The sequence below is a fragment of the Salvia hispanica genome, chromosome 4 (assembly GCF_029641045.1).
Source record: "Salvia hispanica isolate PSC_SH4W2 chromosome 4, Shi_PSC_v1, whole genome shotgun sequence".
In the NCBI taxonomy this organism is placed as follows: Eukaryota; Viridiplantae; Streptophyta; class Magnoliopsida; order Lamiales; family Lamiaceae; genus Salvia; species Salvia hispanica.
In genome coordinates, this window is record NC_142695.1 from 32,298,761 (window position 1) to 32,326,001 (window position 27,241).

General features: G+C 37.1%; 1 protein-coding gene and 2 pseudogenes across 3 annotated transcripts; all 3 read right to left on the reverse strand.

The window, feature by feature from the left end:
* Positions 1-3,720: 3,720 nt before the first annotated feature.
* LOC125195001 (salt tolerance receptor-like cytoplasmic kinase 1 pseudogene) lies at positions 3,721-4,580 on the reverse strand (annotated as a pseudogene).
* Positions 4,581-5,513: 933 nt separating this feature from the next.
* On the reverse strand, positions 5,514-9,082 carry LOC125196091 (zinc finger BED domain-containing protein RICESLEEPER 1-like). 3 transcript variants are annotated; one of them, XM_048094459.2, is made up of 5 exons: positions 8,916-9,080; positions 8,390-8,590; positions 5,894-8,014; positions 5,736-5,812; positions 5,514-5,658 (listed from the first exon to the last, which is right to left on the reverse strand). In XM_048094459.2, exons 3-4 carry the CDS (start codon positions 7,896-7,898, stop codon positions 5,751-5,753), a joined length of 2,067 nt encoding a protein of 688 aa, XP_047950416.2. In that variant the 5' UTR covers positions 7,899-8,014; positions 8,390-8,590; positions 8,916-9,080; the 3' UTR covers positions 5,514-5,658; positions 5,736-5,750. The 3 variants fall into 3 exon arrangements, with proteins under 3 accessions (XP_047950416.2, XP_047950417.2, XP_047950415.2); XM_048094460.2 differs by lacking the exon at positions 8,390-8,590 and having other exon boundaries at positions 5,736-5,809; positions 8,916-9,082; XM_048094458.2 differs by lacking the exon at positions 8,390-8,590.
* Positions 9,083-18,518: 9,436 nt separating this feature from the next.
* LOC148928470 (zinc finger BED domain-containing protein RICESLEEPER 2-like) lies at positions 18,519-19,415 on the reverse strand (annotated as a pseudogene).
* Between the last annotated feature and the right edge of the window lie 7,826 nt (positions 19,416-27,241).

The window sequence follows — 27,241 nt, forward strand, 5'->3', positions numbered from 1 at the left end:
AATGGATATTTATATCTTTAACACGGGAAATAATAAATTAAAGAGGTAAAACCCGGATTACTCGTAATTTGGGATTGGACGGGCAGTCAATATTATTTTACTGTAGTGGCTGATAATAATATTCTGTTGGACTTGTATTAAATTGGGGCTCAATTTAATTAGTAAAAGTCCAAAGGTTTGGCCCAAGTCCAACCTCCATGGATCCTTAATCTGGCCCATCATAACTCAATATAAAAGGAGATTAGAAAGGAGATTTAGAGTGAATTATCTAATAATTTTCGTGCTCCCCTCTGGGAGTGGACGGAAACATCAGTTTTTGACAGATTTGATATTCTCTCTTCTTTCTAATCAAGCCATTTTCGATTCTGACAAGCTTTGCCCACCCAAAAGTCATTATCTGAGTTCGGGATACAGATTAGAAGATTCGTGGTTGAATACGAAGAACATCTTGTGGAGAAGGTGCAAGCAATCGTCGATTCTTTGGAGAATCAGATCGGTAATTCTAGACCGTAGGAAATATCATGAATTAGGTTTTAATTCCTTAAGCATGATTTATGTGCGTTCTTGTATGAAATTTGATTATTTAACATGTAGATAATTAATCCCATAATCGGTCAAATAGATCTGTAGATCTGATTTATTTGTTTATGCATGTCTTCCGCTGTGCAAGGGGCACCAATCCCCAACAGACCTATGGTGACCTGTGGCATGTATGGTCTTGGTCTAGTGTTCTTGGTTTGAGCGAAGGTTTAGTGTGTGTGTGTGGGAGAGGACGAAATTTTTTATTTGATTTTCTCCTCCGTGAGAATTTCAGCTCCTCCTCCGTGAGGAATTTCTGTCTTCTTTATTCGAGTCCTAGTGTTTCGATAAGATCAGCCCACACTGATGTCGGAATACAGTTCGGGAACCAGTTAGAAGATCTGTGGTCTAGTATTGAAGATCATCGTGGAGAAGGCGCGAGCAATCGTCGATTCTTTGGAGAATCAAATCGGTAACTCTAAACCGTAGAATTCATGTTTAGGATTTATATTCTTTGAGCATGAATTATTTGCGTTCTAGCATGCAATTATCTGTTTAACATGTGAATTGATTAATCCCATAATCGGTCAAATAGATCTGTGTCTGATTTATTTGTTTTGTACAAGTCTTCCGCCGTGCAAGGGGCTCCAAACCCCAGCAGGGGGAAGGGTTGCAAACCATATCCCACATCAGAGAATGAGTAAGAGTTGAAAGCATATATATAGACTACCCCCAACCCCATTAGAATAAGGTCTTTTGGAGAGTATCCCAAGAGCTGAACCGTGAGGACTTTGCCCAAAGTGAACAATATCATACTAATGTGGAGTTCAGATATGCACCACCGAACCCTAACACAAAGAATCATGACATCTTGCACTACAAAAAAGATTTTACCAAGTAACAAATTATGAGCAGGAATGGTACTCGACAATTTCCGAGCACATTCAAAGCACTTCGACTATTTTCGAGTATTTTTTTAGTACGTAAAAAAGTAGTCAGAATCTTCGAAAAATTATGTAATCTGCTAACACTTTCCATACATAGTCAACATGCTTGGAAAGTATTTCGGAGGTAAAAAATTTTGGTGTATCGTTGTGAGTCATTTTCAAGCAACAACACAATGATCATCATTACAAGAGGTTTTAGACAATGTATTTGTAAAGAAATTAATTTAATTAATTATTATTCCACCGATTTTTTTCAAGCACCGTCTCAGTACATGTATAAATGTTCTAGGAAATATCCAAGCACTTGTACGATGTGCTCAAAAATTTATGAGCACCTACATATGTGCACGGAGCATTTGTACATGTGCTCGGAAATAATAAGATTTTATACATGCTCTTTTTTTCTTGAAAATATTTATTGCTCTATATATTAATGTGTCGGGTGTAAATATAAACCCAGTGCATAGCTAGTGAAAGATCTACATTGGCAAAATCTAAGGTTTGGCCGTTTTGGGGTTCAAACTCTAACTCAATCTTTTAGTTTATTTTCATTTTCAATTTTTTATTTTTGTTCGCTAGTACTACTAACTATTTTCATTTTTAAATGATAGCTAAATTTAGTAGAATATTAATTTAACTAGCATACTAATTTGATCTCTATTTGAAACAACGGTCTGTTTTGCATCTAATGAAAATTAAAATTGAAAGAATTGTGAGTTGTGGAAACCAAAAATTTGAGCAAGGCATAAAATGTATAGCCCCAAAAATCAAATTGCTTCTAATGTGCAAAATTAAGTATTGAATTAGGAGTTGACATGAATCGTAAAAATATTGACATGTTTGGCTCCCAACCGAAAAAAACGGCATTTTATCTCATAATTAATCGTACGAATTTAATTATGTTGTAATTTGGTATGTTAAGTGGGACATCTTTTTCTTTCCCTCTTTAATTAGTGTTTGTTTTCACGTGAGCTTTTTTCATGCCTTTGCCTAAAGCAAAACTTTTTTCACTTTTGTCATGACCAACTTTTTGAGTTCTGAGATTCCTTTTTCTCTCTTATATTATGGCTAAACCTAATTAATACTCTTACAAATTACTACAGTTACTTTCCATTTATTAAATTAAATACATTGAATTGAATAGAAAGTGATTGATAAAGGAGTTTATGGAGATGAGTGTGCTTACGTATCTATTTTATCAAAATGACACATAATTTAGAATTTTTATGAAAATACTATTCGTTTAAGAATTTAAAATTCAAATTTCATCTACACCTTTCAACTACATTTACAAAGTTCAATTTTTTAAAGACAATATATTTATCTCTCTTAATAAGTACAATTATAGGCTGAGCCATGGAAGTGGAATTTCAGCATAATATCCATATGTGGAACCCATTAGCTTTGTTTTGCCTCTTGTAGCTGACAAAACAAAATGATTGCTTGTAATCTCCTCTTATTACATTTGTCGACAATTGTCTTGCCTCGAAATATTTTTATCTGCGAGGTCAAAGTTTGTTTGTCCAAATTAAAATGAAATATTGCAATTGTAACACGAATATTTAATGTTGTGAGTTGTAACTGACCGTTAACTTTTCTGTATTGTTTATGTTTACAAATATATACTGAGACACATGTATCTTTAGTTCTTTAATAAATCGTGCCAAAAACAGAACTAAATATACAATAGTTGAAACATAAAATAATTTTAGGAGAAAAAAATAGAGGCAATATTGCATAAAGACATCATGTTAATAAATCATTTCATATCAATTAATGTAGAAAAGCTGATTTTCAATAAAATTTTCACGATTATTCGAATATTCAATAATAGTTTAAATTAAAAAAGTAAAACACAAATTTGAAACGGTCACAATTTTGGAAAAAGGTAGTGCGGTGGGTTGGTGCCAAAATGAAACCTAAAACATGTTTAGTTCTAGTTTAGGGGTTAAAGCTAAGCGAATCACTCGTTTTTTAGGCTAAAGTTTGTCCAAATGCGTTCGACTCATCGTGATGGAGTGTACTGTAGGTGGAGGAATTGCGAGGCAACTCCCAACATCATAGGTATTCGCAAAATGGTGGCAGCACACCTTTGCGTGGAGTTGGTTGTAGATTAGATTCATACTTGTATTCAAAGGAAAATATTGATGGAGGATTGCAGATGATTGTAAAACGTGTAAAAAATGAATTTGGATGAAAGTAAAGGCCAAAATTAGTCCTGAACATATAGTCATTTTATGATTTGGGTCCTAAACTATATCTTTTGAATTATTCGGTCATGTACATTTTAAATTGGATCTCAATTGGTCCTGGACTAACTGTTCTGTTAAAAACTAACGGTCAACGGATTTAATCCCGAATTTGACCAAATTAGACCTTTAATTTCTGATTTTTTACTCCCTAATTATTTTAGTATATTTGTATGTGTATTTAGATAAGCTTCTTGTGAAATCCGAATGCCAGAGACGGAATCGCTTTTCTCATCGCCGTCAAAATCTCGGAAGCAGAAGGCCTAATTCTCGGCGTCTTAGAAATGCACTTCGCCACCAGCACTGCCATCGCTCCAACTTCTCCCATATCCACCTCCCCTCCTCGTAGCCTCGGATCCACCATCTCCACCGCGTTCCTTGCTGCCTTCGCCGCCAGCCTCTATCCGGTGGCGGGGCAGAACGCCTCAGTTCCAATAATCAGCTCCAAAACCACAACTCTGAAGTTGTAAACATCATTCTTCCCCGGCGCCACCGCGGCACCGACGCTGGTCGATCCGAAATCGCAGAGCTTGCAATTGAGGTCGTCGTCGAGGAGGACGTTGGAGGGCTTGATGTCGGCGTGGACGACGTAAGGGGAGCAGGCGTCGTGGAGGTACGCGATTGCGGAGGCGAGCTGGAAGGCCACAACGGCGTGTTGGGTCCACGTGAGGGGAGTGGTTTTGGAATCGTGGAGCTTGTGGTGTAAGGTGCCGTTGGGTATGAATTCCATGATTAGGGTGGGTTGATGGTCGTCGTCTGCGTAGGCGAGGAGTTTGACAATGTTTGGGTGGCGGAGGTGGAGGAGGATTCGGAGCTCCTGCTTGAAGGCCTCGTCGTGGAGGCGGTGGCTGGAGCAGTAGACTTTTATCAAATTAAATATATAAATGAATATTTATTAAAATATATTTCTGATTTTAAATCGAATATTTACTAAAATAGTCAGGTAATTAATTAGGGTGTAAAAAATCAGAAATTAAAGGTCTAATTCGGTCAAAATCGGGATTCAACCCGTTGACCGTTAGTTTTTAACGGAACAGTTAGTCCAGGACCAATTGTGATCCGATTTGAAATGTACAAGACCGAAAAATCCAAAAAATAAAATTTAGGACCAAAATCGTAAAATGGTCATATATTCAAGACCAATTTTGGCTTTACTCTTTGGACAAATTGTAAAGAATAGGTAAAAAATATTAGGTAACAATATATAGCAAATTATTCAAACTCTGTACTATTATTCATGTTTTAATTAAACATATGCAATGTATTTTGTGCCTTACCAACACAAAATAGAGTTTTTCAGTGCATATTCATTCTAGATTTCCTTAACTTTTCTAGATTGAATTATACATTCAGAAATCAATCATCTTTTTCTTGATAAAGCTAACATTTTGAACAATCATCTATCCCACTCCTAAAACAATTGACAGACTTCAAATATTTTTACATAACTTTTATAGATGCTACATAACAGCATCAATAGATCTCTTGAAGATTGAGCTACATTATTTAGAAGTGTCCTTGTGTATTTCAACAAGTGTAACATCGAATAAACTTTTAAGATTTTGTCAGTATGCATAAGGAGTACAATGTCAGATTTTAAGATATTATATTACTGAATACAACAACAGCAAAAAAAAAAAAAAAAAAAAAAAAACAAACAAACAAAAAAAGACACAAAAAAAATTAGTTGACATACACAACAAATAAACCAATTTAAATAAAAGCATTATATATATTACACCTGAGTCAGTGATCAAAGATATTTTCACATAATAATATGATCAACTGGTATTATCAATTGACAAAGTAAAATCTCTCATATTTAAAAGCAGAGTAAAAATTAGGCAGGCAACATTAGTACAAATTGTTCATGAGAAAAAAGTTAAAAAAAATTGAGAAGAAAACTGGAAGAGTCAGCATAATCAGCTTTTTCATTCGTCAACCTTCACATAAACAGAAATCAGGGATGAGTAGTGAAATTTTGCAGGTTAACTTGCAAAGATGTCACAGAGATGTATACCATTGTCGGCGCAGATCAATTTGTTTCGGTTGAAATTTGCAAGGGCGCGTGCGCGTTGATCAGAGCCAGGCTGACTGCTGTAGGAAAAAGGAAAGAATGATTTCAATATGCAAATAAAAAATATACAACAAAGTTGATGAACACAAGATTGTCGGTACCTTCTGGTTCCGTTCTCAACCAGTCTTGCCCACATACCAAAGCTTCTCTGGTATCTGGAGTTAGCGAGCTATGTTCCTGGTCTAGTGTTCTGCCCCTGTTGCTGAATGCTACCTCTGGTCCAAGAGTAGACACGGGAATAGCAAGAATATCACGCGCCATCACAGACAAGATCGGATACCTTGGTGTATGAACTTTCCACCAATTTAATATGCTGAAATCACAATTGCGGGGAAATACAGGCTCCTCTAGGTACTTCTCTAAATCTGATGACATGCACTGACTTTGGGAAGTTTCGTACAGGAACTTGTCGAAACCCTTAAGTTTATCTCTAGCAGCACTGCTGGTACTGGGTAAGCTGCTGCCAGATAAAACTGAATCTTGATCGGGAGAAGATGAAGCCATCAAGTACTCAGTAAAGAGTTCCCTAAGACCAGCAGCAACTTCTTTAATGCGATCAGGGGCGGTGCTGCCATAAATTTGTCCATAGTAGTACTCGACCAACTTCATTTTGAAACGAGGATCTAGAATTGCTGCAATAGCTAAAGCCATGCTACACTTGCTCCAATACGTGTCAAATCTGTCTTTCATCTTTAAGGCTACACTACTAAGAAAATCATCAGGGCTCCTACACCACTCAATTAGTTGAATGTGCATATCACATATCTCCGAAAAAAATATGTTGGCAGTTGGATACTTGTTTCCTACTACAATGGTAGTGAAGTCGAGAAGAAATTTAAGGAAACCTGCAATAGAACTAGCCCATTCCCACTCTATTTCAGATAAAGCTTTTGTGTAGGAGGAATCATGCTCTTGCAAAAGAGAAAAGGCACCCCTATATTCTATTGCCGATTCAAGCATCAGGTACGTAGATTTCCACTGCATCGGACAGTCAAGAACCAGACGCCTAACACTGCTGATTCCTGCTTGTTGAGCGATTTCATTAAATTTTCCAAGTAATGTTTGTGTACTCTTGACGTGCCTTACACTCTCACGAATTTTATGTATCAAGTCGTGACATGCTTCCATGACTTCTTGCACAATGGACTTCAAAAGATGGGTAACACATCGAACATCAAATAACTCACCATCCTTGAAAAATGGTCTAGTCTGGGATAACCAGTCCTTAATCCTGAACACCATAATTTCATGGGCAGAACAATCATCAAATGTCATGGAAAACAACTTGTGATCAATAGCCCAGTCTGTCAAACTCTTAATAACGACTTCTGAAAGCACTTCATCAGTATGGGATGGATCCAATGATATGAAATTAAGCATCTTCTTTTGTAGCCTCCAGTCGTCATCAATGTAATTAGCAGTAAGGCACACATATCCAGCACTTTCACTTGAACCCCACATGTCAACAGCAAGGCTGATTCTACCGTGAAAATGGCGAATTGTCTCGTATAACTTATGTTTCTCCTTGTTGTAGATGGTAAGGCAATCCATCTCTATGGCTCCATCGTTGTTGTTAACTTCAAATAATGGCTGGAGATTCTTGACAAATATTTTAAATCCAACATGGTTCACCATTGCCAGGGGATAACCATGTAGCATAATCATTCGAGCAAGATCCAACCGACTGCGCTCTTGATCAAATTTAACACTTCGCAAATTGATTGTTTGGATAGCTTCTTCTTTCTTCTGCTCCTGTTCATACTTAAGAGGCAAAGGATTGAGGATTTCATCTTTTATTCTGCCGTCGTCATAGCTGATGGCTGCTACAGCAAGATTACTTTGACGGAGAGGACTCTGACTAGTTTCATTTCTCTTCCTCTTTGCAGAAAGTATTTGAGAAACATCAAAATTTGACCTCTTCAGGCACCGCACCAAATGATTCCTCAAATGAGTCGTACCACTGTTACTCGACCCACTCAGTTTCTTTTTGCAATGGATGCAAACAGCATACTGTGCATCTGCCTTCCTGACTCTTTCAAAATGATTCCAGACAATAGAAGTCAACCTTTTTGTTTTCTTGGCGGGGACCTCATTTATTATTTCCATAACATGGACTAGGTACTAAAATATCTACTCTGTGTCAACTGTTTTAAACTGAACTCATAATCGAACTTCTCTCAGGATGGAGAGCAACGACGACTTAACCATCATTCATTTTATACCTGAATTCAATGAAATTAAGAGAATATGATTTGGCAGTTTGATAACAACAAATTAACCATGCAAAGATGTTTTGAGAATTACGGACAAAGTGACGCATATATGAGCATCCACATTGAGTTCACACTGAAAGTAGTCGTATTCAAAAGCACAACATATTAACATGAAAAATGAACCGCAAGGTTGATCCAGAATCAATACGATGCATCATATCGAAAAAAGAAAAGAAAGCTACATACATTTTCACAGGTGATGGATCACATCACAAAATTAACTTTCACCAAGACATTTACACATGATATCAGAGAAGGCATACAACTATAACTAAGATCCTTTTGCTATGGTCTTAAAACCCGAAACGAGACTATAGTGCTTACCAAGCTTCATTTAAAGGCTAACCAAAACAGGCACCCAAACTAATAAATCCCCCACCTCCACCTACACCATGAACTTCTGAAACGTCTGATCAGAAAAAAAAAATATTTAATGATTTTACTTCTATATTTAATTTTATGATGATTTTTGATCAGTTGACCGGAATATAATGATCGCGACGCTGAAAATGGAGGCTCAAAAACCTGTTGAAAAATGGAGGTCGTCAAACATTACTCAATCAACTGAAATTTGACAATTCACACACATTAACTCTATACAAATTTGATTCCTGATCAGATTATCCAGAAATAAAACAATTTGCACGAGATCACAGAAATTACAACTCTACAACCCATAAAAAATTCATCTACATGCTCAAATCCACAAAGGATCGTGGACAACGACAGATCAAAAAGCGTGAATTTCGTTATGGTTCACCAAATATCAAGACAGAAAAAGGCTCGAAAGCCGAATTGCATAATCACGAAAACGGGTCGGATCTAGAGCGCAAGAGGAGATGTATTGAACCTGACAATTTTCCGGCAGCGGGATCCGACCGGAGGACCCGAAATCACGAAAAGGGTTAGGGTTTGGATCTGAGATGTTTTGGTGGAGTTGGATTGTGATATGGAGCGGATTTCTGGTTTGGTAATTACCCGGAAATTTGGATCCGGTTGTTTGCTTCCGGGTCGGGTTTGCTTACCTTACTCTCTAGAGTAATAAGATTTGATTTTATAATTGAAATATGCGGAGTAAGTAAATACGCACAATTTGTATAGTTATTCATTCAAAATAAAAGGAAAAATACTGATCATGTATGAAAACGTTAGTGAGATTATAAATCTTATTCTGAATATTAAATTACTACCTCCATCCCTGAAAGTTTAACACAATTTACCATTTCAATTCATACCTGAAAGTTTGACATACTTCACTTTTTCCATTTTTGGTAGTGGACCACATATTCCACTAACTCATTCATACTCACATTTTATTATAAAACTAATATTTTAAAAGTAGAACTCTCATCCCATCAATTTTTTCAACTCACTTTCCATTACATTTCTTAAAACTTGTGCCGGATCAAAATGTGTCAATATTTGGAGGACGGAGGTAGAGATGCCCAAGGTTTTCGGTTCCGGCGGTTAACCGCGGAACCGTAACCGCAGATTCCGGTTTCAAAACGGAACCGTGACTTTTTTTTTTAACCGAAACCGCCATATTTTGAACCGTGGGCCAATTCCGGTTTCAAATTTTACGAACTGAAACCGTGCCGGAACTGTCGGTTCCGGACGGTTCCAAACCGGAAACTGTGAAAAACCGCCAGAAACCGGCGGTTCGGAAACCGTTAAAAACCACCGGAAAACCGCCGGTTCCAAACCGGAACTGGGACCGCCGATTTTCGAATCGGAACCAGAACCGTGAAATAGCCTCATGATTCGGTTCCGGTTCCACATTTCCCGAAACCGGAACCGGCAGTTTACGAACCGTGGGCATGTCTAGACGGAGGTAGTACAATCCAATTACTATATTTATATTTTAGAAGTCAGAGCTTATTTATAATTATGATTATTTTTATATAAAATCTACATAATTTTTATGGACATTATGTCGAACAAGTTCAAAACTATAAAAATTCATAAAAAGTCAATATTTTTTTTTTACTAATTTTTTTAAATCAGTGGAAAACCACATGGTAAGAATGAATGTTAAATTGTAGTAGTAACAAAACCTTAAAAATATATTCCAAAAATTTCCTTCAAATATATAAACAAAAAAAATATCACTTCACTCGTTCCACAAGAATATGCACTTTTAGTAGAACACGAGTCTTAATACACAATTGATAAAGTAAGAGAGAAGGGAGAAAGAAAGTGTTGTTAAGACTATGTTTTATAAGCAACCACTCAACTCAATCCAACCATCCATTTTTTCAATATTTAATTAATTTCTATCACCTTCACATCATCATCCATATCATCAATATTCATCCAACCCAACCACATCATTTTTTATAGTTTATCAATGACCAACCAACCAAACCATTATATACTTATTTTTATATTATTTTTTATTAATATAATAGTTACATAAAATATTTATTATTGCCCAATGAAATCTATAAAACAAGAAGGATAATAGGATGAGAAATGATTTTTTTTTATTCAAAACTATAAAAAAATGTGGTCTCTATTTATAGAGGATGAAAAAATATGGATTTTGGTATAATTTTTATAATTTTTTTATATAGGGGAGTGATCAATTGTTAACTCATCATTTAATTGCTAACTACACCTAATTTAAGCCCATAGGATTTTAGAAAACTCGTGGTCTACAATTTGCCACGTGTAATTTTTATTTTTATTAATTAAATCGAAAAAGATAAAAAAAACTACCAAATTAGGGTTTTGGATGAAAATGTCAATATAGTGTTTCGAAAATATCAATGCAATGCTTTGAGAATGTCAACACAATGCTTTGAGAATGTCAACACATTGCTTATATTGACATTCTACATGTATTATATTGACATATTTTATGTACTTTGTTGATATTTGTGTTGTACGAAAAAATTAAAATTTTTTTATTTTTTTTTCATATTTTTACATATACAAGTGAAATCTCGTTAAAATCCTTATGAAATTATCTTTAATTTGATATATGTTGTGCGAAAAAATAATTTAAATCGAGAAAGTTGTACGCATATTAAAGTTATGGGATATTTTTCAAAAGTTAGTTACAACTAATTTGTTATAAATTGACCTTAATACCCTTGTTGACGTGTTTTCTTGATCGTATTGACATTTCGGGGGTTGATGATCTAGGCCCTTAATTTGAATATCTAATGGCTATTATTTAATTGTAGTTAGCAATTAAGTGTTGAGTTAGCAATATAACACTCCATTTTCATATATTATATTAAAGATATGTAAATTTTTAAAAAATATACTCCTTCTGTCCTGTCCCATTAGAAATGAAACATTTTCCTTTTTGGGTTATAAAAATGAAATGTTTCCTAAAATAGAAACAACACTATCTCTACTTTTTCTTCTCTTTTACTTTACTCTCTCTTCACTAACTGCTAAAACAACACTGCATAAAATCTCATGCCAAAAACCAAATGTTGCATATTTATTAGGACGGAGGGAGAATATATCAACTGGCTGATGAAGTTAAAAGGGGTAGAGACCGTCGGTTGGGGGTTGACTTGGAAGAGACTGTGGTTTTGGAGAGAGAGAGAGACCTCAACTTTCAAAATTTTTTTTTAATTGGAGTGATGTAGAGAATAAGTCCCACATTATTAGAGAGAAAAAAAAATTTCCAAATTTAGAAAGTGCATATTCTTGTGGGACAAAGGAAGTACTCCTCCGTCCCACCACAAATGATTTAATTTCCATTTTGGGTTGTCTCACTACAAGTGATTGATTTCCTCTTCTAGCAAATTTCTTCTTTCTTACTTTATTCTCTATGTATCTCTCTTACTTTTTCCTCCCCTATACTTTATTCACTCCACTTTAACTCAATAAATATTATTTTCTTACATCTCCGTGTCCAAAAGAAATTCATCACTTGTGATGGGACAGGGGGAAAACTATTTTAGTGCTAATATAATAGCCAATAAAATTGAATATATTATACTCCATCCGTCCACAAAAAATAGAGCAATTGGTGTATGGCACGGGTTTAATGTAGAATTGGTAAAGTAAGAGAGAAATAAAAAAAAAGTAAGAGACAAGGAGAAAAGGCAAGTGAGAAGTAGTGTTAGTGGAATGATGTGTATGGTTATTATTTGTTGAAAACTTTCTATAAATGAATGCACTCTATTTTTTTTTGGATGGCCAAAAATGGTAAATGTGTCCTATTTTTTGTGGACGAAGGGAGTATTCTACTTTACGTTCTCTCTATCTTTCCATGCTAGTATTGAGATCCCCTACTGACGATATAATTATATAAGATTTAGTTTGAAATTTGTATGTCTCTATTATACTTCATCCGTTCTTTGTTATTTGAGTCACTTCTTTTTTGCAACTCACACTAAATCAGGTGGGAGGTCAAGGATTTCCAGATGAAGTGACATGGCTGGTTAGCGTCACCGAGTGTTTCCAAAACCATCACCCGACAGAAATTTTCACCCTGCTGAGTGGCGCAGGCGAGGTGAGTCGACAATTTTCACCCCCACTGAGTGAATCAAGCTTTTGGCCAATAAGGGTGGCGATCTTGACAAGCGAATAGACTAGCAAGGTGAAGGGGGGCGACAAAAATTCAAAGTTGTTAACAGTCGGATTGACTCAAACTGGATGAGAAGGTTGGTTGAAAATATAGCATGTTTAACATGTGTATGTGTCTTCCTTTATGTCTGTTTCTTGTCTTGTGTTTTTCTGGAGGTAATCAGGCTTGCAAACTCGACTTATCTATTTTTGTTGACTTGTTTCTTCATACTTGAGGACAAGTATATGTTAAGTATGAGCAATTTGATAAGTCTCGTTTTAGGCCTTGGTTACTGGTAAGTATAATGTGCTTAATTGGATAATATCTACAAAAATAGTTGCTAAAGTGTGCAGGATGAGGTACTAAGTCAAGAGGAAAGGGTCAGAAGAGATTCAGGTGAAAAGAACGAGAAAAGGGGTACAATACTGACCATGATGCATGTCATAAAGCTTGAGCACAAGATGGAGCGAATTGCTATAAATGATCAACTATCTAGAAGGGGCAGAATTGTCAACTCAAGAGAAGGAGCAACCCTAGGGACTGGGGCAGGCCTCCCTATAAATAGAAGATCAACATTGAAGAAACATTGTCCATGCTTAGACCATTTCTTAGATAAAATTTACTGCACTTCTTAGATAAGCTTTACTGCATTCTCTTAGCTTAGTGTAGCTAGTGTTCACTTGAAATTTCTGGCCACCTGCCGGGAGAGGGAGTCTACCATTCGATCAGCCAGTTCACCACCGTAGTTACAGAATTTCATCCAGGTTCCGAGGAGAACAACACCCTTTACATACTTTCTTTTTATGCTTTCCTAGTGTAAGAACTTGTTCTACTTGCACTTGGCTTGGATTTCAGTAGTTGCTTAGTTGAACATCTTTTGGTTTGATAATCTTGAATGGAATCAAGTGTTTCTTTATGGTTTTATTTGAGGTTCAGCTTGTTTATTGCTTTCCTTCAACCTAGGTAGATAGATCTAGCAGTTTTATGTGTTTCATGTTGGTCAAGCGTTTGGATCCACCTAGTTAAGTTAGATCTAGTTTTTCTCCAAGTTTTTCAAGGTTTCAACCGGACATATCTTCTAAAAATGCATACATCTGAGTTTTCCGCCACCTTGCCAGCTGATCTGAGTCCACGTGTGTTGCTTCCTGTTTGACTAGTTGCATTAGTCTAAATTCTCGCCTAGATCTAGAGTTTGTATGTTGGCTTGGCGTTAGATCTGAGTTGTTTGATTCCGACCTCAAGCATTCATCCATGGGAGTTTAGTTTTCTGATCATTTTTTGTTGCTTGGTGAAGAAGAGAACGTCGCAATCCATCCTGGGACCACCATGTTGCTTTAGTTGGTTTTTTCTATTTTGTCCTTTGCTTTTTCAGCTTTTTCTGCATGTCCAGGTAGCAGTCAACTAGTGAGTCTGTTATTCCTTTTTGCTTTTGTCTATCCACTTAGGATAAAGTTTAAATCCACACTAGTTATCCAGCCTTCGTTGTCACGTACACATCCCGCGACATTCATGATTTAGTTACTTACTGGTCAAGATAGATAGAGTGGCATTTTATTTTATCACCTAGGTAGAACTCAACCCCAAAACGTGGTAGCTAACCAAGTCTCCCAAAATTTCATCGCAAGTTTATCTCGCCTACATTCATCTCTGTGGGATCGATCATTTACTAATACTAGCCAGTAGAAGTAGGTTAAGGTTTTTGATAGGGAAGATATACACAAACCCAACGACACAACTAGGTACCTCCTAGATAGTTAACAAGCATAAACATACATCGAGTCAGAGTCTTCTCTGCTCTTTCACTTATACATCAATAAAATTTCATAAAGTAGCTATTGTCAACAAACACAAAAGTAACATTGGTATACATGCATACAATTCTTACAAAGGTGTAAATATCTTCCCTCTATCTTTATATTCTTGGGTTTTAAGCTTCCACATTTTATTCATATTTATGTATTCTAGTCTACTTACTTTATTTAACTTTTATCATTAGTTTAATAAATTGATTGATTACTCTATGTCACAATCCAAACTATTTAAAAATTCAAAACTTAGATTTTAAGGTTAAAAGGTTAATTGTGATGAATAAGAGATGGGAGTTGGACTCGTCATATGGAATGGTACATAGCTGCACAAATAGGAGATTGGGATATGGTTGAACGAGAACTGGCTTATGAAAAAGGCGCCTTCCTAGTGAGGATAGGCCCTTATGAGGAATCACCACTCCACATCACCGTGGCCGCTGCGACAGTTTTGTGTCTAAGCTGGTTCAAATGATCCCCGATGACGAAGACTCTGTACTAGCTTTAACAGATGCGATGGGAAATACCTTACTCCATGCTACTGCTGCCGTAGGCAACTACCACGTCGCAAATCTACTGTTAGACAGATTCCCAAAGTTGCTCACCATTTCAAATGACTGCAACAGATTCCTCCATCAATTAGCGGCTGAATACGACCATAAGAAAGTTCCTCAGATGCTAATAACCCAGACTGAGAAGAATGGTGAAGTTAGTGTTAGGTTTGGTATAATGAAAAGCATGTTTTGAGCAGTTTCGCGCGAATAGAATATTGCTTGTATACGTAAAACTCTACAATCCACTTTTAACCCGATTCAGTATTATTCGAGCAGTTCCGCACGAATAGAATCACTATTATTATTACATTGTGTTTGCTTGTGCATTTATAAGATGTTTTATAAACATTTAAATGTATAAGAAGCAAACAAAGTCTAAGTCTTTTGCTTAGTAGACCGGTTGTGGGCGTCGTCCACTTTAAGGTAACACGGTCAGATCTATGCAATGCTTTGCAAAAGAAAAAGAAGAATTTCACAACCTAGATAGGCGTTGGCTACCTATCGTGAAAGGTTGCAATGTCAGTCCGCATATTTCTAAGCCTTACTAAAATAAGATGACATTGGTGTGGTATAGCACTGAACGGATCTAACAGCAAGACGTGTCTTTATGCTATCTACTGAAAGACTAGGTCTTGATAAAATACTATTTCTTAATCCACATATGTTAGCAGTGAACATACGGTATTGAATATGCACTACTTTGACTTATCAAATGGTGCGGGTTTTTCGCAACCCAATAATCCTGATATATTGGGTAGTGGTGATTAATATCTAACGGTGCTAGGATTGCTATTATGTTGAAACATGCACGAGGTGAGTCTCGTTTGATAATGTCCTCAAGAGGAGCTCGAACAAGGTTTTATTATTCGGAAAACTGGCCAGTTGGAGTTTTATTACTCTATGAATAATAAATAAATATTTCTTGCTAAGTCCACTCTTGGAATTAATAAGATATTAATTAATTAAGTCCATAGCAGACATTAATTAATTAATGAACATTTATATTTTAAGCGCGGGAAATAAATAATAAACAAAGTGGAAAACCGGATTACTTGTAATTTCGGATTTGGATGGGGAGAGTTCAATATTACTTCTGTAGTGACTGCTCGTAATATTCCAATATATGCTTGTATTAAATTGTGGGTTCAATTTAATTAGTAAAAAGCTAATTGGGGGAGTCCATATCCAAAACCTTCCATAGATCCCTGTCTGGGCCCAAAAGGAACTTAATATAAATAGGAGAATAAATGAGACAGAATAATCATTAATTCATTCACATGAAATTTTCGTCCCTTCTCTATAGGAAGGAGAACGAAATTTTCAGCTCTCCTCCGTGAGAAAATTCTGTCTTCTTTATTCGAGTCCTAGTATTTTGATAAGATCAGCCCACCCTGATATCGAGATACAGTTCAGGAACCAGAGAGAAGATCCGTGGTCTAATATTGAAGATCATCACGTGGAGAAGGCGCGAGCAATCGACGATTCTTTGGAGAATCAAATCGGTAACTCTAAACCGTAGAAATCATGTTTAGGATTTATATTTTCTAAGCATGAATTATTTGCATTCTAGCATGCAATTATCTGTTTAGCATGTGAATCGATTAATCGCATAATCGGTCAAATAGATCCGTGTCTGATTTATTTGTTTTGTACAAGTCTTCCGCTGTGCAAGGGGCACCAAACCCCATCAGTTAGTCCATCAAAGTTAGTCCATTTGATGATGATGGAGGCCTCCAGCTTATACTTTGGATGATAGATACTTATTTTTTGGGTGAGTTTCATTAATTAAGATATTTATATAAATAAATGCTGATCATATCTATCTTTATCAGATTTGGCATTTGGTTTGGTCAGGAAGTATCGTCGGATGTGCAAGGGGAATCCTTCTTTTATTGGAGCAATTTTCCGGAGGATAGCATCCAAGGACACATCATTCTCCGTCAACCATCAATGCAGCTTTGGGGGACACATACACTGGAGTGAGTATTTAACTAACTGTATATTTTGGCAATTCTCAAAGATTTTTGCTTAATAATATTAGCTTGAAATTGAAGGGATGAATGAGGAGGAGTATATGGAGCTAATATCTGTTGACATTGAGAGCCAAACAACATACAACACTATTTAGGGCAAGTGATTCACGTCCACATCTAAAATGACTTCCCTCTTCTATTTCTAACTATCTAATATGATTTTGATAATTCCATCACGGAGTCGTCCAATCCTATTGTAGAAAAGATTTCAAATCTTTGTCGACAACTTCTAAATTTCATTCTTAGCAATGAAAGAATTCAAGAAAAGATGTTGTTGCACCACAAAACGCTAAAGATGGTGAAACTCTTGCGGTCGTGTGCGATCATTGGATTACAAAGATGCATTTGACATCTTCAAAGAGGCCTTCTTAATCGCAGCCAAATCAGGAAACCATGAAGTTGTACACGTGATCTTAGAGAATTTTCCGGTTGCTGTTCATACTACAAATTCTTCAGGCTAGAACTTTCTCCACTTGGCCGTGGAGAACCGATGCGCAAACATGTTTAATCTGATTCATAAGACCAGTAAGTAAGTTACCAATATTCAAACACACTCGATAAAAATGGTAACTCTATCCATCACTTCGTTGGGCGTTTGACACCTCCTCACAAGCTTAATTTGATTTCGGGGGAAGTTCTGCCGATGTAACGTGAACTACACTGTTTTAGGTAAAATTGGTATTTATAAATAAAATACAATTATCGCAATAAAAAAAATTATAGTATTGTGTTACAATGATGTGATTGACAGAAAACTCACAAGTTTGTTGCTTTTTATATTAAGGAACTGCTAAACCATAGTGGTGATACTACCTCGATGATATTTACAAGAGAGCATGAAGAGCTGAAAAACCAAGGAAAAAGAGAGATGGATGAAATATACGGTAATGGCGTGTAGTGTTACAGCAGGATTGATTGATACTGCTATGTTTGTTGTTTCCATCACAATACCAGGAGGCAACAAATCAGACTCGGGTTATCTGATAATCCACAAATCAGTGGTATTCAAAGTCTATGCAGTTGTAAATATGGTCTCGCTCTTCACATCAATTATTTCACTCCTGATGTTCCTGGCCGTATACACTTTGCGTTATGCCGAGGAATATTTTCTGTATACACTGCCCAAGCGAGTATTAATTGGTATGGTCACACTTTTCCTTTCCATCTTTTCTATGATGATGGCCTTCAATGCGGCACTGTATCTAGTATTTTTCCGGGAGAAGACGTGGGCTATATATTTGCTAGCTCCGGTTACTATATTACCGAGTGTTTCATTCGTGCGGTTGGAGTTCCGACTTTTCATTGATGTAGTCTTCTCCGCATATAGCCGTGGTGCTTTCGGCAAGCAAGTGGTCATCAGTTTAGCTAAAATCACATCTAGATATCATCATCAATATTGTTCTTTCCTTCATTGTTGTTGTTTCCTAAATTCTGTTGTTATTGTTAGATATGTAGCCTCTTGGTATGGCTACTTTGATATATTAATGTACAAACAATGTATGTGAAATAATGTGGCCTTAGGCTTTATGATTATATATTTACATCTATTAGAGAATGTTTTCTCTCGTGCGAGTCGCCATCATCCTCACTAGCAACACGGAGAATGTTACAAGAACTCTTACCAAGAAATTGTAGATCAGTCGATCTATTTGGCATTTGGGTAGCTGAAGCTCTTTGTGGTTGTGTTTGGTCAGCCATGGGAGTGAATTCTCTCTTTTACAACTCAAATAAGTCAAAGATTGACTTTCTCAACTTCTCTACCAACTCATTTGCCCGAGCGTCACCGTACACGTCTTCAAACAATACTGCACATGCTTCATCTTTTTTCTAAGATCCAGCATTGCAGCAATGTACAAAATTTTGTTCATATTTGGATTAAGCTCATATTCCTCTAATCAATACTTACCAAGCTTTTACATCATCTTCTTGGCCATGTATCTAACCTCAACATCTTCATCATTCTCCAACCATTTTATGATAATGAATAAGTCACACATGTCTATAAAAAATGAATGTGATGTGGCATACGTGGTGCCAGAGACGAGATGAGTCATATCATAAAACGATTGGAGAAAACTAGCTTATGAACACTTCACTCCAATCTTCTTCTCCAGTTACGCTGTGACGTTGCTGAACAGCTTCATAGCCGGCTCATATGGCAATGCCACCTCCAGCATTAAGTAAGTCGAGTTCCATCTAGTAGGTACATCTTGACACAAGAATTGGTATCAACCTTAAATACCTTAGCTATATCCTTGAAGGCCTTAGACTTAGCTGATGAACCCTTTATCCATTTCACGGCTTCTCTAACTCGTACAATATCCATGCTTATTTGTTTCATGCCATCTTCGAAAACCAAGTTAAGTATGTGTGCAACACACCTCTGATGAAAATATTGCCCATTGGCAACAAGCATGCCTCTCGCATTGAAAGTGGACTTCATTTCCTTGATTGCTACACCATTGTTTTTAGCATTATCCATGATGCAACAAAAAAGCTTATGTATGCCCCAGTTCGTAAAAGCTTTTTTCAACACCTTAGCAATATCATCCCCCCTTATGACCAATAATGTTAAAGAAGCTCATTATTTTCTTATGCAGCCTTCATTCCTTGTCGATGAAATGTGATGTAACACAAATAAAGAGTGTGTTATTGACTCCAGTCCAACAGCCAGTGGTAATTGATACTCTACCCATGACTGGTCTGGAGAAAACCACTTTCAATAGTTCTTTCTCCTCTAAACATCTTCATAATTGATACTTTACCCATGACTGGTCTGGAGAAAACCACTTTCAATAGTTCCTTCTCCTCTAAACATCTTTACATAATCAGATCATATCATGTATCTGCTCAGGATCTTAAAGTTTGGTAACATATCACGACAGATTAAACGAAATCCCTCTCGTTTCACGCACCTGAATGGTTGTTCATCAAGAATAATCATCTTGCATAAAGCGTATCTGCCCCTTTCTTGGATGTCTTGCCGCAATTCATCTTGGCTGAGCAGTGTTTGATTTTTTTCCGCTTCATGTTTCTTCAAACATGAAGTACAATGCTTCCACATCGCGGATGTGCCATTGTTTTTCGAATCAGCTGCTATCAGCATTTTACACCTTGTACATTTTCCTTTTTGAATTGAATCTTCAATCACTCTATCAAATTCTTTCCATATATCTGACCTCACTACGTGTTTACGCTTTTTTAGTGCCTTCGGCGCCATTCCCTCTCCCTCGAGCCCTAGTTCTTCAACTTCAATATCTTCAAGCATATCAAGGTTTGGCTGATTGTTTCCTACGTCTTGGGTGAGTGACTCTAAATTTTGCATCTTCAACTGCAAGTCTACACAAAGACACATACTTATTAGAGAAAGGAAAAATGTAAAGAAGATGAAGCCACACCAAAGCCAAACAAAGAATGAGTCATAAATGAAAAAATAGTGATTCATATAGCCTATACACCACTTTGTAGTTCTGATGCTCGACAAAATAATCACATTTAATAATCGCACACATTTCATACAATTGCTCAAATTTCACACAATGAATATTTCAAGAATGCAAACTAACCCACTGTCCCATAATCAAATTTAACCATACACATTTTCAAACTGAAAACATAAACAAACACAAAATTCCTCACAAGTCACAAAACTTCACACAATTGGATAAAAACCAACTAAAAATCCAAAATTGCTACTGATTGGGCTTAAAGGAAGGTGGAACCGTCGCAGGTGGAAGTGGGAAGTAGGAGCGCCGCTTGAACTCTAGTTGCTCCACTTCACTTCGCCACGTGAGAGAAGAAATTAGGGCTCAGTTCTGTTTTGGCTTTTTTTTTCACTGAACGCCTTCCTAGCGGAAGGTTAGGCGGACCCTCAACCTGTACATTTCACAAAAACCATTTTACATGTTGCCCAAAAGTGGCTTGAAACCGTTCTGTTTTGGCTTGAATCTAAGTTTTGAATATTTTTAAAAAATAAAATAAAAGAATAATAATAATTTAATAATATTTAATCGGTTCTTCGATCCTAATAGGTTACACCGATCGGTTATCGATTAGAACCGATAACCGATGAACACATGGAGATGGGAACCGAAATTGACCGATAACCGAAATGGGGCGGTTCTTGGTTTAATCGAGAACCAAGGTGTTTGGTTCGGTCATCGGTTAACCTGTTAGAGTTTGTATGCTAGAAATCACGTTTCGAGTGATTGAATACTGCAAAACTCTTATTATATTTTCCAAGGAATAAAACAGATTATTTTTGTCATAATGTTGTTATGTTTTACATTTAATGGATGTTAATTGCATGTTTAAATGTATGAGTTAACTTAACAAAGTCTAAGTCTTTGTTTTAGTAGACCGGTTGTTGGCGACGTCCTCTTTAAGGTAACACGGTCAGTCCTAAACAAAGAAGAAGAAGAAGAATTTCACGACCTAGATGGAATTAGACTATCCATCGTGAAAGGTTGCAATGTCAGTCCGCATATTTCTAAGCCTTACTGAAATAAGATGACATTGGTATGGTAAAACAGCGGTGGTAGTTCAGAATGCGCAAAAACGGTGGCATAAGGCGAATGAGATGGTTAAGTGCTATATGTTGGCATCTATGTCTTCAGTACTCAAGTATCAGCATTCAGCCATGGCGACTGCAGCCGAGATTATGCAAAATCTTGCAAATCTTTTTGGTACTCAAAATCGAACGGCTAAATCTCAAGCTTTTTGGAGTATCATGACGAAGACTATGAAGGAAGGCACATCTGTGAGGCAACATGTCCTCAAGATGATGAGCCACCTCAACTAGATTGAGGTTTTGGGAGGGACGATTGATCCCGAGTCCCAGATTACTATAATCCTTCAGAGTCTTCCCCCTAGCTTCCAGCTGTTCAAGCTCAAATTTGAGATGAACAAGCGGGATTACACTTTAGCTGAGCTGCTGACTGAGCTTCAGTCGGCGGAGGACCTCATGGTTCAGGCTAAGGTAGCTAATGAGTTTGGCACCTAATTCCTCTGGCTCTACTAGAAAATGCTTCAAGTGTGGAGAGAAAGGTCATTGGAAGCCAGACTGTCCTAAAAAGGGCAAGGCTACAGGTATGCACCATGCTCTAGTAGTCGAGTCATGTTTAGCTTCGACATCTACTCATACATGGGTTATTGATACTGGAGCTACTGATCATATATGTTTTGATCCTGACATAATGCAGGTGACAAGATGGTTACATGATCGTGAGATCGAAGTCCAGCTGGGCGACGCTGCTAAAGTGGTGGCCGTTGCAGTGGGAGACATTTATTTGCGTTTTAGTAGTGATAGATTTTTTATTTTGAAGAATGTTTTATTGATACCTTTTTTTAGAAGAAATTTAATTTCAGTTTCTAAATTGTCTTTTGATGGATATTCAATTTCTTTTAATGACAATTGCGTTATTAAGAAAGATGGTTCTTATATTTGTCGTGGTATCATGGAAAACAATCTGTACACAATCACTTCTACACAGTTTTACCAACGTAAATCAGAACTCAATGCTACATCGAAAGTTTCAAAGAAAAAAAAAGAACCTTCAATTTCAATGAACGAAACGTACTTATGGCACCTTAGACTTGGTCATGCCAACGAAAGAAGGACCCATGCTATAGTTGATCAAGATCTTATTAAAGGTCTTGACAAGCAACCGTTTTCAAATTGACTAAAAGACCTTTTAGGTCAAAGGGTAATAGGGCCAAGGAAGTACTTGAGCTCGTTCATACTGATGTGTGTGAACCAATGTCAACCGAGGCAAGGGGCAGTTTTCGATACTTCATCACCTTTATTTATGACTTCTCGAAAATTGGATACGTCTATTTGATGCGCTACAAGTCTGAAACTTTTGATAAGTTCAAGGAGTTTAAGGCTTATGTAGAGACGCATCATGGAAAGAGTATCAAATGCCTGCGATCTGATCGCGGAGGCGAATACCTAAGTGTCGAGTTTTTGGACTACTTATCAGAGTCGGGAATTCAATCCCAACTGACTGCGCCGGGCACACCCCTGCAAAATGGCGTAGCTGAAAGAAGGAACAAGACATTGTTAAACATGGTCCGATCGATGATGAGTTATGCACGGTTACCAATTTCGTTTTGGGGATATGTCTTGCTATCAGCGAGCCATATATTAGACAATTTACCTTCTAAATCAGTTCTTACTACCCCATATGAGTTGTGGACTGAGCGTAAGCCCAATCTAGAACATCTCAGAGTGTGGGGGTGTCCAGCTCATGTATTGGAAAAGGATCCAACTAAGCTGGAATCTAGGACGGAGGTATGTATGTTTATAGGTTACCCTAGAGGATCGAAAGCTTATGAATTCTATAGTCTCCGAGATAAGAAAGTCATTGTGAGCACTCATGTCATATTCTTAGAGGAAGACTTCGTAATGAATCATAAGTCCAGTAGTGAGGTAGCTCTTGAAGAGCTAACTTCAGTCACAAGTTCCATTAACGAAGAACAAGTACCTAGTGTAACAACAATTCCAGAAATTTCAACTACTACACCAAATGTTGTAGTGTCGCGTCGCAGTGGGAGGGTCTCTCATGAGCCCGAAAGATACATTGGTTTGGGAGAGTATAGATCACTCATCGGACAGCAATGTACTTGATCCCTGGAATCTTGTAGAGGCGCAGACAGATGTCGATCATTGCGAATGGGTGAAAGCAATGGATTCAGAACTACAATAAATGGTAGACAAAGACGTCTATGATTTGTCTATCCTACCCGAAGGCTGTACTGTCATTGGGAGCAAGTGGATATACAAACGTAAATGTGGACCCGATGGACGAGTTAAAGATTTAAGGCAAGACTAGTGGCTAAGGGGTGTATACCCAAAGGGAAGGCATTGATTACGATGAAACCTTCTCCCCAGTGGCCATGCTCAAATCGATCTGTATCCTTTTGTCTATAGCAGCTTACATGGATTGGGAAGTATGGCAGATGGACGTTAAGACTGCGTTTTTAAATGGAAGTCTTGAGGAGACCATCTACATGGAACAACCCGAAGGCTATGTGGTAAAGGGCAAGGAACACATGGTTTGTAAGCTTAAGAAGGCCATCTAGATCATGGAACCAGTGTTTTGATCAAACTGTTCAAAAGTTTGGATTCGAAAAGTGTCCTAATGAAAGTTGCGTGTACAAGAAGGTTGAAAAAGGAAATGTTGTGTTCTTAGTTTTATATGTGGATGACATTCTTCTAATTGGAGACAATAAAAGATGTTGTCATCAGTACGAACTTGGTTGTCCAGCCAGTTCGAGATGAAAGATATGGGTGATGCGAAACACATTCTCAGAATCAAGGTTCTTTGCAACCGTGCAAAGAGAAAGTTATGCTTATCCCAAGAATCTTACATCGATACAGTACTTAGACGCTTTAGGATGCAAGATGCCAAGAAAGGTTTCTTACCTTTTAGACACGACATCCATTTAGCTTAAGAGATGTGTCCAAAGACAGCATCTGAGATAGCAGAGATGAGAAGGATACCATATGTCTCGGCTGTTGGTAGTCTCATGCATGCTATGCTTTTTACTAGACCTGATATTTGCTTTGTTGTTGGCATGGTAGCAAGATATCAATCAAATCCGGGCCAAGGACATTGGACTTCCGTAAAGAACATGCTCAAGTACCTTAATCGGACTAAGGACTATGTTCTAGTTTACAATGCAGCCGAGCTCTGTCCTTTAGGATATACAGATTCAGACTTTCAAGCTAATATAGATTCGAGAAAATCAACTTCCGGATATGTGTTTACCTTGGGAGGTGGAGCTGTAATTTGGAAGAGTGTAAAGCAGAAATGCACTGCAGACTCTACCATGGAAGCCGAATATGTGGCCGCTTCGGAGGCTGCAAAAGAGGCTGTATGGCTTAAGAACTTCCTTCTGGACTTAGATGTGGTTACGAATATGCCCAAGAGCATCACCATTTATTGTGACAATTCTGGTGATGTGGCGAATTCGAGGGAACCACAGGCTCATAAAGCGAGCGAGCACATAGAGAGGAAGTATCATATCATTAGAGATATAGTGCAGAGAAGAAACATACAAGTGGTCAAGATTGAGTCAGAAAACAACCTGGCAGATCCTTTCACGAAGGCATTAGCGGTCAAGCCGTTTGAGAGCCATGTTGAAGGAATGGGAGTTCGACTACTACAAGACCTCAATCCGCTTTCAGTATAAGTGGGAGAATTAGATGTTAGCACATTTTCTTATACTCGAAAGTGTTTTGAGTATAAGTGGGAGATTGTTAGAGTTTGTATACTAGAAATCACGTTTCGAGTGATTGAATACTGTAACTCTTATTTTATTTTCCAAGGAATAAAACAGATTATTTTTGTCATAATGTTGTTATATTTTACATTTAATGGATGTTAATTGCATGTTTAAATGTATGAGTTAACTAAGTCTTTGTTTTAGTAGACCGGTTGTGGGCGACATCCACTTTAAGGTAACACGGTCAGTCCTAAACAAAGAAAAAGAAGAATTTTACGACCTAGATGGAATTAGACTATCCATCGTGAAAGGTTGCAATGTCAGGCCGCATATTTCTAAGCCTTACTGAAATAAGATGACATTAGTGTGGCAAAGCACTGAACGAATCTAACAGCAAGACATGTCTTTGTGCTATGTACTGAAAGATGAGGTCTTGATAAAAATTTGTTTCTTAATCAATGTAGGTTAGCATTAAGCATACGGTATTGATTATGTATTACTTTGACTTATCAAATGGTGCGGGTTTTTCATAACCCAATAATACTGATATATTGGGTAGTGGTGATTAATATCTAGCGGCGCTAGGATTGCTATTATATTGAATCGTGCGCAAGGTGAGTCTCGTTTGATAATGTTCTCAAGAGGAGCACGAAACAAGGTTTTATTATTCAGAACCTAGCTAGTTGGAGTTTGATCACTCTAAGAATAATAAATAAGCGTTTCATGCTAAGTCCACTCTTGGAATTAATAAGAAGTTAATTAATTAAGTCCATAGCAGACATTAATTAATTAGTGGACATTTTTATCTTAAGCGCAGGAAATGAAAGTTAAAACGGAAACCCGGATTACTTATAATTTCAGATTTGGATGGGGAGAGTTCAATATTACTTCTGTAGTGGCTGCTCGTAATATTCCAATTAAAGCTTATATTAAATTGTGGGTTCAATTTAATTAGTAAAAAGTAAATTGGGTGAGCCCATATCCATAACCTTCCATAGATCACTGTCTGGGCCCAAAAGGAACTTAATATAAATAGGAGAATAAAGGAGACATAAATAATAATTTTACTACTCAAATTTTCGTCCCCATCAGTCCTAGAGGAGTTCAAAATTTTCTCCTTTTTGGAGGAGGATTTCTTCTGTCTTCTTTATTTAAGTCCTAGTATTCCGGTGAGATCAACCCACACTGATATTGGAGTACAGTTCGGGAACCAGAGAGAATATCCGTGGTCTAGTATTCAAAGTGTCACGTGGAGAAGTCGCTAGCCATCGTCAATTCTTTGGAGAATTAATAAGGTATTATTTCTGCTCCAAGATGTGCATCAAATAGTCATGCTTGTCATCCACGGAAAAGTCCGTGAAGAGGTCTAGGCGTTCGGGCTCCTTAACAAAAATGTCACATACAAAGAACTTCTGCTTCATTGTGAGGAGTGGGATGTCGGCGAGCAGGGATGGATCTAGTATAGAATAAGAAGGAGCAAATGCCCCACCTCAATTTTTCATAACCATGTAGGCATTTATATTATATTGCCTTAATATATGTAAATTCACACTATTTGTCTCCTTACATTTAAGAAAATAATAATTTATTTTCCCCTCCCCTAAGAAACACACCACCTTATACCTTTCATTTAATAATATAATATATTTTATTTTATTTTAATATTTATTTATTTACATGTTAATATTTGTGTCCCTCCTGTTATAATTTTCTGGCTCCGTCCCCGTCGGCGAGGAGGTTGTTGACTTCGACTCTTTTCGTACTAAGGTCGACAAGATCTTCAAGTGGGTCACTAGTGTCCTCATGCATCTTTGTCATAACTTTTAATATGCATTCGAGAACATATTTAGGCTTCCTCTTCTGGGAATTCTTGCGGCTAGACAGCCCACTCTTCATGCTCTTTGTGTCACTCCCCCAGAGCTTTTGTCCCGATTGTAACGTGGTTCAAAGCTTTGGCGATTTGTTCGTCGGTTAAAAAATCATCAAGGTTGTAGGTGTAGGTAGAGAAATTAGGTTGAGACTCA

Excerpts from the sequence above, each read along its gene's own strand:
- LOC125196091 (XM_048094458.2), bottom strand. The coding sequence starts at position 7,898 with ATGGAAATAATAAATGAGGTCCCCGCCAAGAAAACAAAAAGGTTGACT. Across the intron at positions 5,813-5,893 it reads GTTGAGAACGGAACCAGAAG|CAGTCAGCCTGGCTCTGATC; the intron begins GTACCGACAATC and ends TTTTTCCTACAG.